General features: G+C 36.7%; 1 protein-coding gene across 5 annotated transcripts in view; it reads right to left on the bottom strand.

Moving 5' to 3' along the window:
* Positions 1-14911, bottom strand: part of TPX2 (TPX2 microtubule nucleation factor) — a 56009-nt gene that overhangs the window by 22672 nt on the left and 18426 nt on the right. For all 5 annotated transcript variants that reach the window (XM_059406746.1, XM_059406747.1, XM_059406745.1 and 2 more), the window contains exons 3-7: positions 13986-14108; positions 10981-11104; positions 4100-4228; positions 3092-3220; positions 540-661 (exon numbers count right to left, since the gene is read on the bottom strand). In XM_059406746.1, coding sequence (XP_059262729.1) covers positions 540-661; positions 3092-3220; positions 4100-4228; positions 10981-11104; positions 13986-14108 — 627 coding nt within the window. The remainder of the gene's footprint in view (positions 1-539; positions 662-3091; positions 3221-4099; positions 4229-10980; positions 11105-13985; positions 14109-14911) is intronic.

Here is a 14911-nt window from a genome sequence, read left to right as displayed (position 1 = left end):
AATGGGAACACAACAACAAAAAACTGGCCTGCCCAATGGCTTTATCTTCTGTCTCAGTCCTAATCCCTTCTTTTTCTAATACAAAGAAAAAGAATTAGGAAGAAAAAGGAGGGAGGAATTAATTTTACTTAAAGAAATGAGGGAAGGTCTCATGGAAAAAGGCCTCAAATGATGGCTGTGAGTCCTGTAATTAATTAGAGGCAGAGAAGAAGAGTGCACTCTAAGAAAGGCCCGGTGTATGTAATACTTTTTTTTTTTTTTTTAAGTAAACGCTTTGCCCAACTTGGGGGTTGAACTTATGACCCCAAGACCAAGAATCACATGCCCTATTGACTGAGCCAGGGCCCTGGTCCAATGTATATAGAACATTCTAGGGAATGGTCATGGGGATATAAAGGAAACCAGCTTTCTAATAAACATTATCTTTTTCTACTGACTACTAACCAAGGACACCTTTTTGCCTTTAGAAACTTCAAAAACCCTACGAAGATAATGAGAAGCACCCCTCATAAATCAGACTGAACAAGAGCCAAGCTGACCTATTCCGGCAAGAGCAAGTTTCTTGAATTCTTCATTCTTTTTCCGCATCTCCACCACTTCCTGTTGCATTTTCATTCTCTTCTCCAACTCTTGCTCCTCAGTACTTTTTAGAATCTTCTGCCTAAGGGCAAATCAGTAATAGAAATAAAAGGAGAGAAGAAAGAGGCTCATGATTCAAAATCGTATAAAGGTATTACATAGATTTGATTTTTAACCTGTGATAAGATAATCAGCAAAACTAAAAAGTATTCTCATAAATTGATATTGACTTAATTATGCAACACTATGAAAGAAAACCTGATTCACAATTTATATCAAAATATTGAAAATTTCTCAAAACAACAGCTAAAATAGACTATAGAAGATAATACAAAGGACTCATAAATTTGACTATACAGTGATTAGCTTTTAGGCCACAAGAAAAGGCAAGATTAAAATACCAGTAGAAAAATAAAAAATAAAAAAATTTAAAAAAATAAAATACCAGTAGAATTGGGAAGTATTTGCAAGAAATATGACAAAAGTCTACATAAAATACACACTGTGATTAAGAGAGGACAGACTTAGGAGAAAAACCAACCAGAGCTCAAATCCCTACCCTGTCATTTCATTTTCTGCCCATGTGATCTTTAGAAAATTATTTAATCCCTCTGAGCCTCAGTTACCTCTACTGTAAAATGAAGAATATAATTATTTATCCTCATAGAATATTTGTGACTATTAAATCGGATATTTCTGAAGTACCTAACACATAGTAGAAATTCAATTTAGAGTAGCCATTCTAAGCAATGAAAGTATCACTAAGACCACTTATAGATAAACAGAAAAGGAAACAGACAATTTACCCAAGAGGAAATATGCAAAATACATTTACATATCACATAAGAGAAAATATGTTTATAATAACAGTAATACAATCCTGTCAGTAATCAAATAAAAATTAAAATAAGTTCATGCCATCAACATTATATCAATTAAATTTGAAACAATTTTAAATGTAAAAAAACAAGTTCGATGTGGATGAGAGTACAAGGAAACAAAAATATTCATCCAGAGCTGATGGCACTGTAAATTCATACATATCTGTTTCGAAATAAAATTTGTGGGCCACCTGGGTGGCTCAGTCAGTTGGATGTCTGATTCTCGACTTTGGCTCAGTTCATATCAGTGTTGTGAGATCAAGCCCGCAACAGGCTCTGTGCCGGGGCAGGGAGTCTGCTTAAGATTCTCTATCTCCCCCGCTTCCTCAAACCCTCCTCCCTCTAAAATATATATATGTATTAAAAAATAAAGTCAAAATTAAAAAAAGAAACCAGGGCGCCTGGGTGGCTCAGCGGGTTAAGCCGCTGCCTTCCGCTCGGGTCGCGATCTCAGGGTCCTGGGATCAAGTCCCATATCGGGCTCTCTGCTCAGCAGGGAGCCTGCTTCTCTCTCTCTCTCTGCCTGCCTCTCTCTCCATCTACTTGTGATCTCTGTCAAATAAATAAATAAAGTCTTTAAAATAAAAAAAATTAAAAAAAAAGAAACCAAATTGGTAATTAATATCAATAGCCATAATACTAGTCATACCCTATAATCAAGGAATTTCTCTTTCTTTAGCCTAAAGAGACTACTCAAAGAAAAGTCCCTGCCACTAAAGATGTTTGCTGATTATTTATAATGTGAAAAACTGGTAACTGCATTTTCAACAGGAAATAGTTAAATATAATTTGATAGACTATTAACTATTAAAAAAGGATAAATGTGAAGAATTTATGGTAGTACAGGAAAAAAAATGAAATAGTCTCATGGCAAGCAAGGAAAATAGAATCCAAAGTTGTATGTACACTAATTTTTTTTTAAAGATTTTATTTATTTATTTGACAGAGAGAGAGATCACAAGTAGGCAGAGAAGCAGGCAGGCAGAGAGGGGGAAGCAGGCTCCCTGCTGGGCAGAGAGCCCGAGGCCAGGGCTTGATCCCAAGACCCTGAGACCATGACCTGAGCTGAAGGCAGAGGCTTAACCCACTGAGCCACTCAGGTGCTCCTGTACACTGATTGTGAAAATATATTTTTTGCTTGAGTAAAGACCAGAAGGGAGCTTGGCAAAATTAGAACTGTTCAATTCAGGTAGTAAGGACCTTTAATTTTTCCTTTTATATTTATTTTAATTTGCTTTTTAAAAAAATATTCTTTTTTAAAATTTAATTCAATTAGTCAATATATAGTGCATCGTTAATTTTTGATGTAATGTCCAGTGATTCACTGTTACATATAAACATCCAGTGTTCATCACATCACGTGCCCTCCTTAATCCCCATCACTCAGTTACCCCATCCCCCCACCCACTTCCCTTTCCATAACGTTCAGTTTGTTTCCCAGATTAATTTGCTTTTAAAGTATATTTTTCTCAACTTTTAAGATGAGCATCCCCAAGATATAAAACAATTCACCTCACCATAGTTATAGCTTTATGAATTTCCCAAGTTCAATGTGCTCCAGACCGCAGATATACCTACTTACAATTTTACTCTATTGACTCTTAAAGTTTAAATTCAGGAAAGAAGCATACCTCACAGGTTGTATACAAGACACAGTATGTCTGCCCTTGGCTTTCTCTGGGGAAGACTCGTGTTTTTCTGATGTATCTTGGTGAGCACTGCCTTCTTCCTCTTCTTCTGGCTTCTTTTTGTTGTTAGAACTTTAGTTTAAAAGGACAAAAAAAAACCTCTCAATTCACTAAAGCATGCCCTGCTGTACCCTCCTCCCCAAAACTACCACAAACGGCTTAAATTTTCTCATTCTTTAGGACAACAAGCATGTCTCACCCGCAAGATTCTTCCAATAGCACCATTGATCCTATGTACCAATGGATACAATGGGTAAACTTTGAGAACACCAATAGAAGTCAAGGTGAGAATTGTCTGATGATGGTTCAGGAGCGTGGGGAGGGATTCCAATGGCTCATTATCAAATGCACAAATGGCAAATAGCTAATTGCCTTCCCAATACCTACTCTACTTTCTTTCTTATTAACAGAACTCCAATTTTGTTTGGGGCAGCAATATCCAAAGGCAAAAGCACTATATTTGTTTCAACAGCCTCTCTTGCAATGAGGAAGAATCCAAGTGATCCAGTAAGATAACTGAAGTATAAGCAGGGTTTCTGGAAATTTTTCACTTCTGTGATATAGGTGCTGCCCTTCTTCCTTTGCCATACCCTCCTTCTTCTCTTGAACGTGGATGTTATACTTAGAAACATAGCAGCTATCTTATGACAATGCCGCAACAAGCACAAGGCAGAAGCTAAGAAACAGAGCTGCCATCTTGAGTAACAAGTATGAAAAAAGCTAACGCAGAGATGTTGTCTGGCATTGTTCAGTCACTAAACCAAAGCCAACAGCAACTTCTCTGAAACAAATAAATCACTAGTCCTTAAACTACTCTAGCTGAATAGGCTATTACTTAGAGCAAAATACATTCCTAACTGATAAAAAATAAGAATAAGCACCATTGCTATGAACCATGGAAGCAAGCAGGAGTAAAACCGATGCCAACTGAGAGAAGCTGTGGCTACTTACACTTTCATTTTTTTGGAAGGTGGAATTTCACTGATGATTACAGGAGTAGCACATCTCTTGGCTTTCATTTTTGCATGATGTTTTTCTTTCTGTTCCAGATCTTTCTGAGCAGAGAGTCTAGTAGATCTTCTATGATATAGGAATTGACAAAATTTATCTGAAATGAATACATCTACTACAGATATGCAATTATGCCCCACAAATGTGAAAGTATGTCAAATTGCCGAGGGCTACAGAGAGTTTAATGGTATTATTTCCACTCTAAAAACCTAATCTCTTCTTGTCTTACTGATAGCTTTTGAAATTTCATCATAAAATATTGGTACTTATATGTAGCCAATTTTTTTTAAGGTACTGGTAATCACCTAGTACCATTCTGTCCTTTTATAGGTAAAAGTCAACAAAGATTAGGTGACTTGACCCTGCTACATAGCTAATTGCTGTCAGACCTGACATTTGAGGTCAGGTATCCTGGTAATTGACTAAGGTGAATATTTTCTCCTCTTTTTTTTTTTAGCCACACTCCCCCTTTCTGGTAAAATATACCATATACCAAAAAAGAGCACAAAACAAAAATTAAGTTAAATGATTACAAAGTGGAAAAAAAAAAGGTTACAAAGTGAAGACTCATGAAATCACCACCCAGGTTAAGAAACAGAACACTGGGGGCGCCTGGGTGGCTCAGTGGGTTGAAGCCTCTGCCTTTGGCTCAGGTCATGATCCCAGGGTCGTGGGATCGAGCCCCGCATCGGGCTCTCTGCTCAGCGGGGAGCCTGCTTCCCCTCTCTCTCTCTGCCTGCCTCTCTACTTGTGATTTCTGTCTCAAATAAATAAATAAAATAAAATAAAATAAAATAAAGAAAAAAAAGAAACAGAACACTGGCAGCAGCTACTATCTGACTTGTTTTATAGTTATCATTACTTTTTCTTTATTGTTTTGCCATTTAGTATGCATTTCCATAAACATGGCACATTAGTTTGGAAAGAAAACAAAATACAAAGAATAACAACAACAAAGAAAACCCCTTTAGATAATAGAATCAGACTACTACATGTATTTATTTCTGTCTGGTTTGTTTCACTCAACATTATGTTTGTGACAATCAACCACTATAATTTATATAGCTTTAATTCAGTGATTTTCAATGCTTATATAACAGTCACTGCAGTAATGTACCACTATTTATCCAGCTTACTGCCAAGTTTCATATATGTCTCCATGTGCACATGTTGCTGTTGGATGTAAGTTGTAAGATTGTTAGGCCAGAGGGCATTGGTTATATCAACTAAAGCTGTTTTCCAAAGTGCTTGTACCAATCTATGCTTACCTTAGCAAGTCTATATTATAGTCTGCACTGCTCTACACACTCCTGAACACTTGGTATTTTCAGATGAGTTAATTTAGCTGGTATTGAGTAAAATCTCATTGTGAGGGTGTTTTTTTTTTTTTTTTAAAGATTTTATTTGACAGAGAGAGAGTGTAAGTGAGAATGAGCAGAGGGGAAAAGCAAGGGGAGAGGGAGAAGCAGACTCACAGCTTATCAGGGTTCCATGCGGGGCTCCATTCCAGGACCCCGGGATCATGACCTGAGCCAAAAGCACACACTTAACCAACTGAGCCACCCAGGTGCCCCTCATTGTGGTTTTAATTTGCTTTTCTCTGATTACCAATGAGATAGAGCAACTTTTCATATGTTTACTGGCCATTTGGATATCCTCTTTGATAAAGTGCTAGTTCAAGTCTCTTCTTTGTTTTCCACTGGGTTGTCAATCCTTTCCTGATCAGTAGGAATTCTTTACATACTATGAATATAAGCTCTTTGGTAGGTTTTATGTGTTAGATGTATCTTCTCCCACTCTGGAGGATGGCTTTTCACTCTCTTTATGGTATCATTTGATTAGATAAATATCTCAAGTACATCAATAGCCCTCCCCATTATGCTCAGTGCTTTTCTGTATACTATTTAAAAAAAAAAAAAACCTTCCCTTATTCCAAGATCATAAAGATATTCTCCTTTACTTCCTTATAGGAGCTTTAGCTTTCATATTTAGATCTACAATTCCACATAGAATTGACTGTTTTGGGGTACCTGGCTGGCTCAGTCAGGAACATGAAACTCTTGATTCAGGGGGTTGTGGGTTTGGGCATCATATTGGGTCTAGAGTTTACTTAAATAAAGAAATAAACTTGAAAGAATTAACTTTTATATGGAGTGAGGTAGGGACCAAGTTTCATTCTATCTATCTGGATATCCACTAGTCAAGCATTGTTTGTTAAGGGGGGGAGGGAGCACTACTTCCCACAGATCTGTGGTAACATCTTTGTCATATATCATGTTCATATATGGGAAGGTGAATTTTTGTTTGATTCCACTGGGCTCACTAATCCTTGAGTATTATCATAAAGTTTTAATTATTGAAGCTTCATAATAATATGCCTTTCTATGTACTAGACACACTTCAAAAGTATCTAGCTATTCTCAGACCTTTGCATTTCTCAAAAATTTTTAGCATCAATTTATCAAAGTCCAAAGTGAAAACCATTGGGATTTTAACGGATATTGCATTGAATCTATAGATAACTTAGGGAGAATTAACATCTTTACAATACTGAGTCTCCCAATCCATAAATATGGTATGCCCTGCCATTTGTTTAGATCTTATTTAATTTCTCTTTTCTTTTTCGAAGCACTTTCTTTATAAAAGTCCTTAATTATAAAGACATTATTACATATTCAGAATTTTATGCTACTACATAGAGTCACAATTTTTAAAATCTTTATCATGGAGAATATCAAGCATATTTTAAATACAAAGAGAATAATATAGTAAACTACTAAGTACTCATCATTCAGTTTCAGAAATTATCAACTCATAGCCAATCATGTATCAGTTTTCCCTCCATCCATTCTCCTGGATTTTCAAGCAATTCCTACTAACGGTCTATCTTTCATCTGCAAATATTTCATATTAATCACTAAAAGAAAGTACTCATAAAAAAATATATGGAGGGGCATCTGGGTGGGTGGCTCAGCTGTTTAGCCTTTGGCTCAGGTCATGATCTCAGAGTTCTGAAATAGAGCCCCACTTGGCTCCCTGCTCAGCAGTGAGTCTGTTTCTCCCTCTCCCTCTGTGATCTCTCTCACTCTCTCTCAAATAAAAATCTTTTAAAAAAAATAATACATGGGGGCGCCTGGGTGGCTCAGTGGGTTAAGCCGCTGCCTTCGGCTCAGGTCATGATCTCAGGGTCCTGGGATCGAGTCCCGCATCAGGCTCTCTGCTCCACAGGGAGCCTGCTTCCCTTTCTCTCTCTCTCTGCCTACTTGTGATCTCTGTCTGTCAAATAAAATCTTTAAAAAAAAAAAAATAATAATAATAATAATACATGGAATAATAAAGAGCAAATTTATTCAATTAAGGAATGAAGTAATGGATGTATTTAATGAGTAATAAAGAGTGTATATTATAAAAAACAGACAAAACACAAAACTACAACTATGTGAAGGCACTGGAAAGTGACCAAAAGCAGGCAGAAAACAGGAACATTTATTCATGAAAAACAGCAACTGCAAAAGGTAAGTATTATGAGTTAGTAGCTTTTTGGCCTGAGGTACTCCCCAAACATAGCAGCTCCAGGAGCAGAAAATTCCAGTCTCACTGGCTAGAGATAGCAGAAGAATTCAAGGCCAGTATAACAGCTGGAAATTTAGAGGAAAATCCTAAAAGCAAAAGAGCTACAGAAAAGATGTCATTCAAAAACTCTGTATAATTCCTGCCTGACAGCTAAACCATTTGTATTTTAGGGAAGACCTAGGAAGCCCAGCAAAAAGGCAAGCAGAAACTGATGAGGAGTCCATCCTTTAAAGTCATAACTGTCTAGATAAGATTGGTGAGTTTGCTGCTTTTTTTGAAGTAGATTCCCCACTGTGTATATAGAAGGATGGCACAAAGATAACATCTCACTAGCTTGAGGTGTCAGTAGACAAACATCAGAGCAGGCAGAAAGGCTGAAAATTTAGAACTTCAGAAGCAAGACAACCACAGAGGATGAACACTTAAACCTAAGTATAAACTCTACTCAGAGTCTTGGCTGACCTCTAACCTTTGCAGACCCAGGGGAGACCACAGGGAGCCAGACTAAAAAAGCAGCAGCTACATATGCAAATACATGAATAACCAATAATCCCATGAAAATGTGGATCAACATCATTAGCCATCAGAAAAATGCAAATTAAAAACAATGAAATATCACTGAAAAGACTGACTATCTCTGTCTGTCAAATAAATAAATAAAATCTTAAAAAAAAATTAATCAGACCATACAATCAAGACTATATATTTTACTATATGCAAATTATTACCCAGCAAAATTAGTTAATTTTTTTAATTAGTTATTTATTTATTTATTTATTTGACAGAGAGAGATCACAAGTAGGCAGAGAGGCAGGCAGAGAGAGAGAGAGAGAGAGAGGAGGAAGCAGACTCCCTGCTGAGCAGAGAGCCCGATTCGGGACTCGATCCCAGGACCCTGAGATCATGACCTGAGCCGAAGGCAGCAGCTTAACCCACTGAGCCACCCAGGCACCCTAAATTAGTTAATTTTTAAAAATGGGTTGAGAATCATAAAATCTAGAAAGAAAGACAAAGCACATCCATACAGAACCATTTAGACCATTACTTAAATTCAACATACAGTGATACTATAAAGTCAAGAGAAGAATTGCTGGGTGTCTTTAGGGAGAAATGGCTAAGGGATGAGATACCAAAATTAAAACATTTATTTGTGGTAAAGCAACCCCTTCATGGAAAAATTATTATGACACACTAAGGCCTTATTGATTCTTAACTATTCTGTGTTGAAGAAGTTTTGGCGATCTTTTAGCCTACTGAAACCATGTGAAAATAAAATAATAGGGAATTTGCCTGACTGTCTATACCTTCCTATCCCAGCTGCCATGTCTTTCCAGATTAGGCAACTCTGGAGTCAGAAAAATCTGAGATTTGAGATTAACGGCACTAATGTTTTACCTCTTATTATGCATTTTGATAATGTGGTATCATTTACGAAGTACTGTCACATACTATCTTATCTGGCCCTTTCTGACAAGAAGACTGAGGGATATGGTTATTCTCAGTAAACTGAGATTTTGAGTGGTAGAGGTACCTGCCTTAAAAACAAAACAAAACAGGGACGCCTGGGTGGCTCAGTCGGTTAAGCCACTGCCCTCAGCTCAGGTCATGATCCCAGGGTCCTGGGACTGAGTCCCGCATCAGGCTCCTTGCTTGGCAGGGAGCCTGCTTCTCTCTCCACCTCTACCTGCCGTTCTGCCTCCTTAAGCATTCGCTCCCTCTCATTCTCTCTCTCTCTGACAAATAAATAAAATCTTAAAAAAAACAAAAACAAAAACCACTCAGGTCTTCTAACTCTGAGAGTAGCTGGATTCCTGTCACACCATCACTTCCAAAAAGCATTCAGAATTCAGTCATGAAAGATAATTTTAGCAACCATACACAAATCATACACTAGTGAAGACACTAACACTTTCCTGAATTCTGAAGAAATCTCTAATAAGACACTGGGTCCCTTTTCTGTAGGACTCATTCACAACCTAAACATTGAACAGAAACCACAGAATCACCCAGTAGCAATCTCTTAAGATCTCTTGTGATTTATGGTTGACTGAGATTTCACAGAATTCTTTGATTAAAACAGGCTTCTTTATTCGGGACACCTGGGAGACTCAGTCAATTAAGCACCTGACTCTTGATTTTGGTGAAGATCATGATTTTACGGTGTGAGATCAAGCCCCACATCTGGCTCCACACTCAGCACTGAGTCTGCTTGAGATCCTCTCCCTCTACCTCTTCCCCCACTCACATACTCTTTCTCTCAAATAAATAAATAAATAAAATCTTTTTAAAAATAATAATAAATAATAAAATTAAAAAAACAATAAAATGGGCTTCTTTATCAAAAAAGATTAGGATAAGCTTATATGATGCTATCCTCAAAAGGCAATATCCTTATTACAACATGAAGCTTTGCAAACTGTAACTTCATCACTTCTGAGCAACCATACATATTATCTATATATAAATAATATCATTTGCCATTCCTCTTCCTTGAGGATATTCTAGGTAACATCAAGGTATAAAGCAATAGGGGTGTCTGGGTGGTTCAGGTGGTTGGGCATCCAACTCCTGATTTCAGGTCAGGTCAGATCTGAGGGTTGGGAGACTGAGCTCCGCATCGGTCTCCATGCTGGGCTTGGAGCCTGCTTAAGATTCTCTCTCTGTCCCCCACCCCACACTCACTCCCTCTCTTTAAAAAAAAAAAAAAAAAAAGGATACTGATACAAATACAACATTCAAAGACATGAAATGTTTTTAGATCACTAGTGTCAAGACTGCAGCTTAACCCATCCACCCATCCTTTCATTCATTCAAGTATTTATTCACCTTCTGCTCCTGCCAGACACTGTCAGGGACAGTAATAATACATAATGTTTGCCCTTATGAAATGTACTTACAACCTATAATCGGGAAAAAAATCTGCCATATTTACACAATTTACACAAGTAAATTACAATCCATATTGATGGTGCAAACAGCAAGGGCTCTGGAAATGAACTGATCAGTCTGAATTCTGGCTCTGATACAAACTTCAAGCAACTTAGTACCTCTAACTTGTTTATCAATAAATTAAGGATACTTATCTACAACTCATAAACATTATGAAGATTAAATGAGGTAATATAAAGAGTCTAGTATAGTAGGTATTATAGTAGGTAGTATAGTCTAGAATAGTAGGTATTCTGACAATAATTATTCTTTGAACATCATTAATATAACCACCACTTTGAGTCCTGAAACAGTCTTACCTCTGAGGCTGCACTGGAGTATATTTTGAGGTGGTTCCCTTGACTTCCAAAGAACAAGCATTTGATGGAATGGACTGTTCCGCCAGATTTTCTTTTTCTGCCTCTTTGTAATAAGTATTGTCAACTGTGGGAGAGCAAAAACTAGTCAGTACTCAGAATCCCAAGGAAAACGTTGGAGAGACATGTAGATACATACATATCTATTTGTGTGTGTGTGTGTGTGTGTGTATCCCTTCTAAGTAGTGGAACCATTAGTTCCGGTGACATCTTATACGGAAGTCCAATTTATAAAATCTACTTTGATTGAAGCAGAAATGTAGGATCTAAGGCCTATCTGCCAGCCCAAGTCACCAACTCAGAAAAAAGCAGCTCTGTCTTTAAATGCTGATACAATCAGATTATCTGGCATTATGGGTATACCCATCAGCTTTTCTCCCCTACAGAAATTAAAAACACTGAAAGTTAAAAGATATAGCATCTGAGAAAGGGGAGATAAGGGCATGAAGGGGAAGGAGTTACTTTATCATAAAATATTCTTATGTTACCATGGCCATAATGGAATAGAAACAAAAACGTACTATAAGAATAAGGAGAGAAAAAAAAATAATAAGGAAAAAGAACAGTCAAGTAAAGGGGAAGAAATAGCATTTGCTGGTATAGCTTATGAACTGAGCCTTGACAAAAGAAAAAACCCTAACCAAATAAATGGAAGAAAAGTTAGGCTATGAAAACACACTTCATGCATTATTTATTCCAGAAAACAATCATTTGGCTCATTCTCTAAAGAAATTTTTTTCTGGAAGGGAGAAAAAGAAACAAACAAACAAAAAAATGATAGTGCATTATATCAAGGCTACAATAGAGGCACTTACCCCATTTAAAAGCAGAGATTATTAAATTTTTTAAAATTAATGTAAAAAATTTGATATAAAATTTTTATAGGGCACCTGGCTGGCTCAGTCAGTAGACATATGATTCTTGATCTCAGGGTTATAAATTCAAGCTCCATATTAGGTGCAGAGATTACTTAAAAATAAAATTTTAAAAAATAAATATATGTTGCCTATAAAAATGCACTTAAAATATAGAGATACATCATGCTAGCACTAATCAAAAGAAAGCTGGAATGGATATAACATCAATGCAGATTTCAGAGCAAAAAATATCACCAGAGATAAAGATGACCATTTCAAAATGATAAAATGATCAATTCCTCAAGATGCCAAAACAACCTAAATATTTATGTACTGAATAAGAGACCTTCAAAACACACAAAGCAAAAAATAGAAGAAGAAATAGAAAAAACCATGAGTATAGCCTGAAATTTCAATCTCTCCCTCTAATTTATGGAACAAATTGACAGAAAAAATCAGTAAGAATCTAACTCATATGAGCAATTGTGTAAGGCTGTATTCAATAAAACTTCATTAACAAAAATATGTTGCAGTCAACTCATCAGGAGGAAATAACAATAGCAAACATATATATACAAAATAACAAAGCCCCAGATACATAAAGGAAAAACTGAAAAAATTAAAGGGAGAAATAGACAATTCAACAGTATAGTTGAAGATTTCATTATCTCTATTTTCAATAACAGTACAGTTAGATAGAAGATCAATAAGGAAATAGAAGATTTGAGCAATACTATCAACCAGCTTGATCCAAATTGACATTGATGTAACTCTCCACTCAATGACAGCAGAATACACATTCTTTTGAAGTGCATACAGAATATTTACCAAGACAGACCATATTCTGGGCCATGAAACAAAACACTTAAAAGGATTCAAGTCACACAAGTAATGTTCATTAACCACAATGGAATTAAATCCCTCAAGAAATCAGTAACAGAGACAATTTCTAGAACCAATCCCCCCTCCATATATTTGGAAATTTAAAAACATACTTCTAAATAACAAGTAATTTGGAACTAGTAGAAACACAAACTACCAACACTCACTCAAGAAGAGATAACCTATATCTGTTAAAGAAATTGAATTTGGGGACGCCTGGGTGGCTCAGTTGATTGAGCGGCTGCCTTTGGCTCGGGTCATGATTCCAGCGTCCTGGGATCGAGTCCCACATTGGGCTCCTTGCTCGGCGGGGAGCCTGCTTCTCCCTCTGCCTCTGCCTGCCATTCTGTATGTCTGTGCTCGCTCTCTCTCCCTCTCTCTCTCTGACAAATAAATAAAATCTTTAAAAAAAAAAAAAAAAAGAAATTGAATTTGTAGGGGAGCCTGGGTGGCTCGTGGGTTAAAGCCTCTGCCTTCGGCTCAGGTCATGATCCCAGGGTCCTGGGATCAAGCCCCGCATCGGGCTGTCCACTCCGCGGATAGCCTGCTTCCTCCTCTCTCTCTTTCTGCCTGCCTCTCTGCCTACTTGTGATCTCTGTCAAATAAATTAAAAAAAAAAAAAAAAAAAATCTTAAAAAGAAAAAAAAACTCACGGAAATGTAACTTTAGGTAATTTGTACAGGTGAATTATATCTAAATATAGCTATTACTTCAAAAAAAAGAATAATTTTTAAGTATTTATGATCTCTTTAAAAATGCTTTTGTTCTTTTAAAAAATGCTTCTTTTGTTCTGATCAAACAGACAATATTCTGCAGACTTAGTAACCACCAGTCTAAATGTCAATTATCTTTTAAAATCAGATGCATGACTCAAAGAATCCTTGTACAATGGCAAACAGTACGTTCTTCTCTCCTGCTGTTTTGTTCCCAGTCAGACTCAGGTTAGGTTAAATCTTGTCATAAAAAGAAAAGAGTTATATATCTGGCAGTAAAAGTCAATGTTAGCTTAAGTTCTAAGAGATTAAAAAAAAAAAACAAAACAGTATAGTGCATCATTAGTGTCACATTCACCATGAAATGAATTAGCCCACTTCACCAATAATAAACCAAAGGATACAACATTTAGGTAATTCCCCAGATCCCTCTGGCTCTTAATACAGTGTTTCACCATTCTACCAAGCACCTTTTTTCTAAGATGATCTTTCTTACCTGGTCTCAAAGGCGTGACAATAGCTTGCTGAGGATTAGGCTTCCTCAGAGGGGTTTTGCCCTGAAAAAGCCCTGCTATGCCATTCTTTCCAGGAAACTTATTCTCCAAATTGGCCTTCTCCTCTGTGAAAAGGTAAGAGTGTCATCATTTAAACAATCAGCAAGGAAGTAAAATAAATCAGTACCCTGCACATTTTTTTAAAATGGGGCCTAAACCCTTCTACTGGTATACTTGTAATTCATTTGGCAAGTACAAAGCTCTAGTGATCAAAAAGAAATGAATACACATTATACGTCAGAGATAGAGACTGTAAAAACTATCAAAACTACCACTAAAACACTGGCAACATTGAACAATGTATCATAGAAAAGAAGTGCAGACTCTGCATTGTGAATAGCTACTTACTTTTACTTGATACACATTTGGACCATACAAGCATGAACCGGCCTAATACATCGTGTTCCTCTCAAAGAAAACTGTAGCTATTAAGATCTGCAGGGCTTACAAGGGAAGTACTATGGTCTATTTGAGTTGAGGTTCCTCACCCACAGTGGCAAGAGGTGGGTGTGTAAGGATGGAACAGACCTAGGCTCTCTCAGGAATTTTATCTTAGGTTCTGCTGTGCCCAAAAGTTAACCCAAAGCAGTGAAACGTCTCTTCTACCAAAAGCCTATCAACAGACAGAAGCTTCAGGAATGTGGTGATGCCCAGCAAATAACACCGAGCATGCATACCCTGACTGCAAATATGTAAAGAGATACGATTATTTGGAAGAGAATTAGAAAATAATATATTAGAACTAAAGTGGTTTTGAAAGAATAGTAGGGTTAATTTTTCTTCTACATTATATTTGATAGTGTCTTGTACTAATATTTCCTTTTTTTTTTTTTTTTTAAAGAAACTTAGATAAAGGAATAGACAACCC

This window comes from Mustela nigripes, chromosome 7 (assembly GCF_022355385.1).
Source record: "Mustela nigripes isolate SB6536 chromosome 7, MUSNIG.SB6536, whole genome shotgun sequence".
NCBI lineage: Eukaryota > Metazoa > Chordata > Mammalia > Carnivora > Mustelidae > Mustela > Mustela nigripes.
Note: the sequence above shows the minus strand (reverse complement) of the source record. Positions and strands in the feature narration are given on the sequence as shown.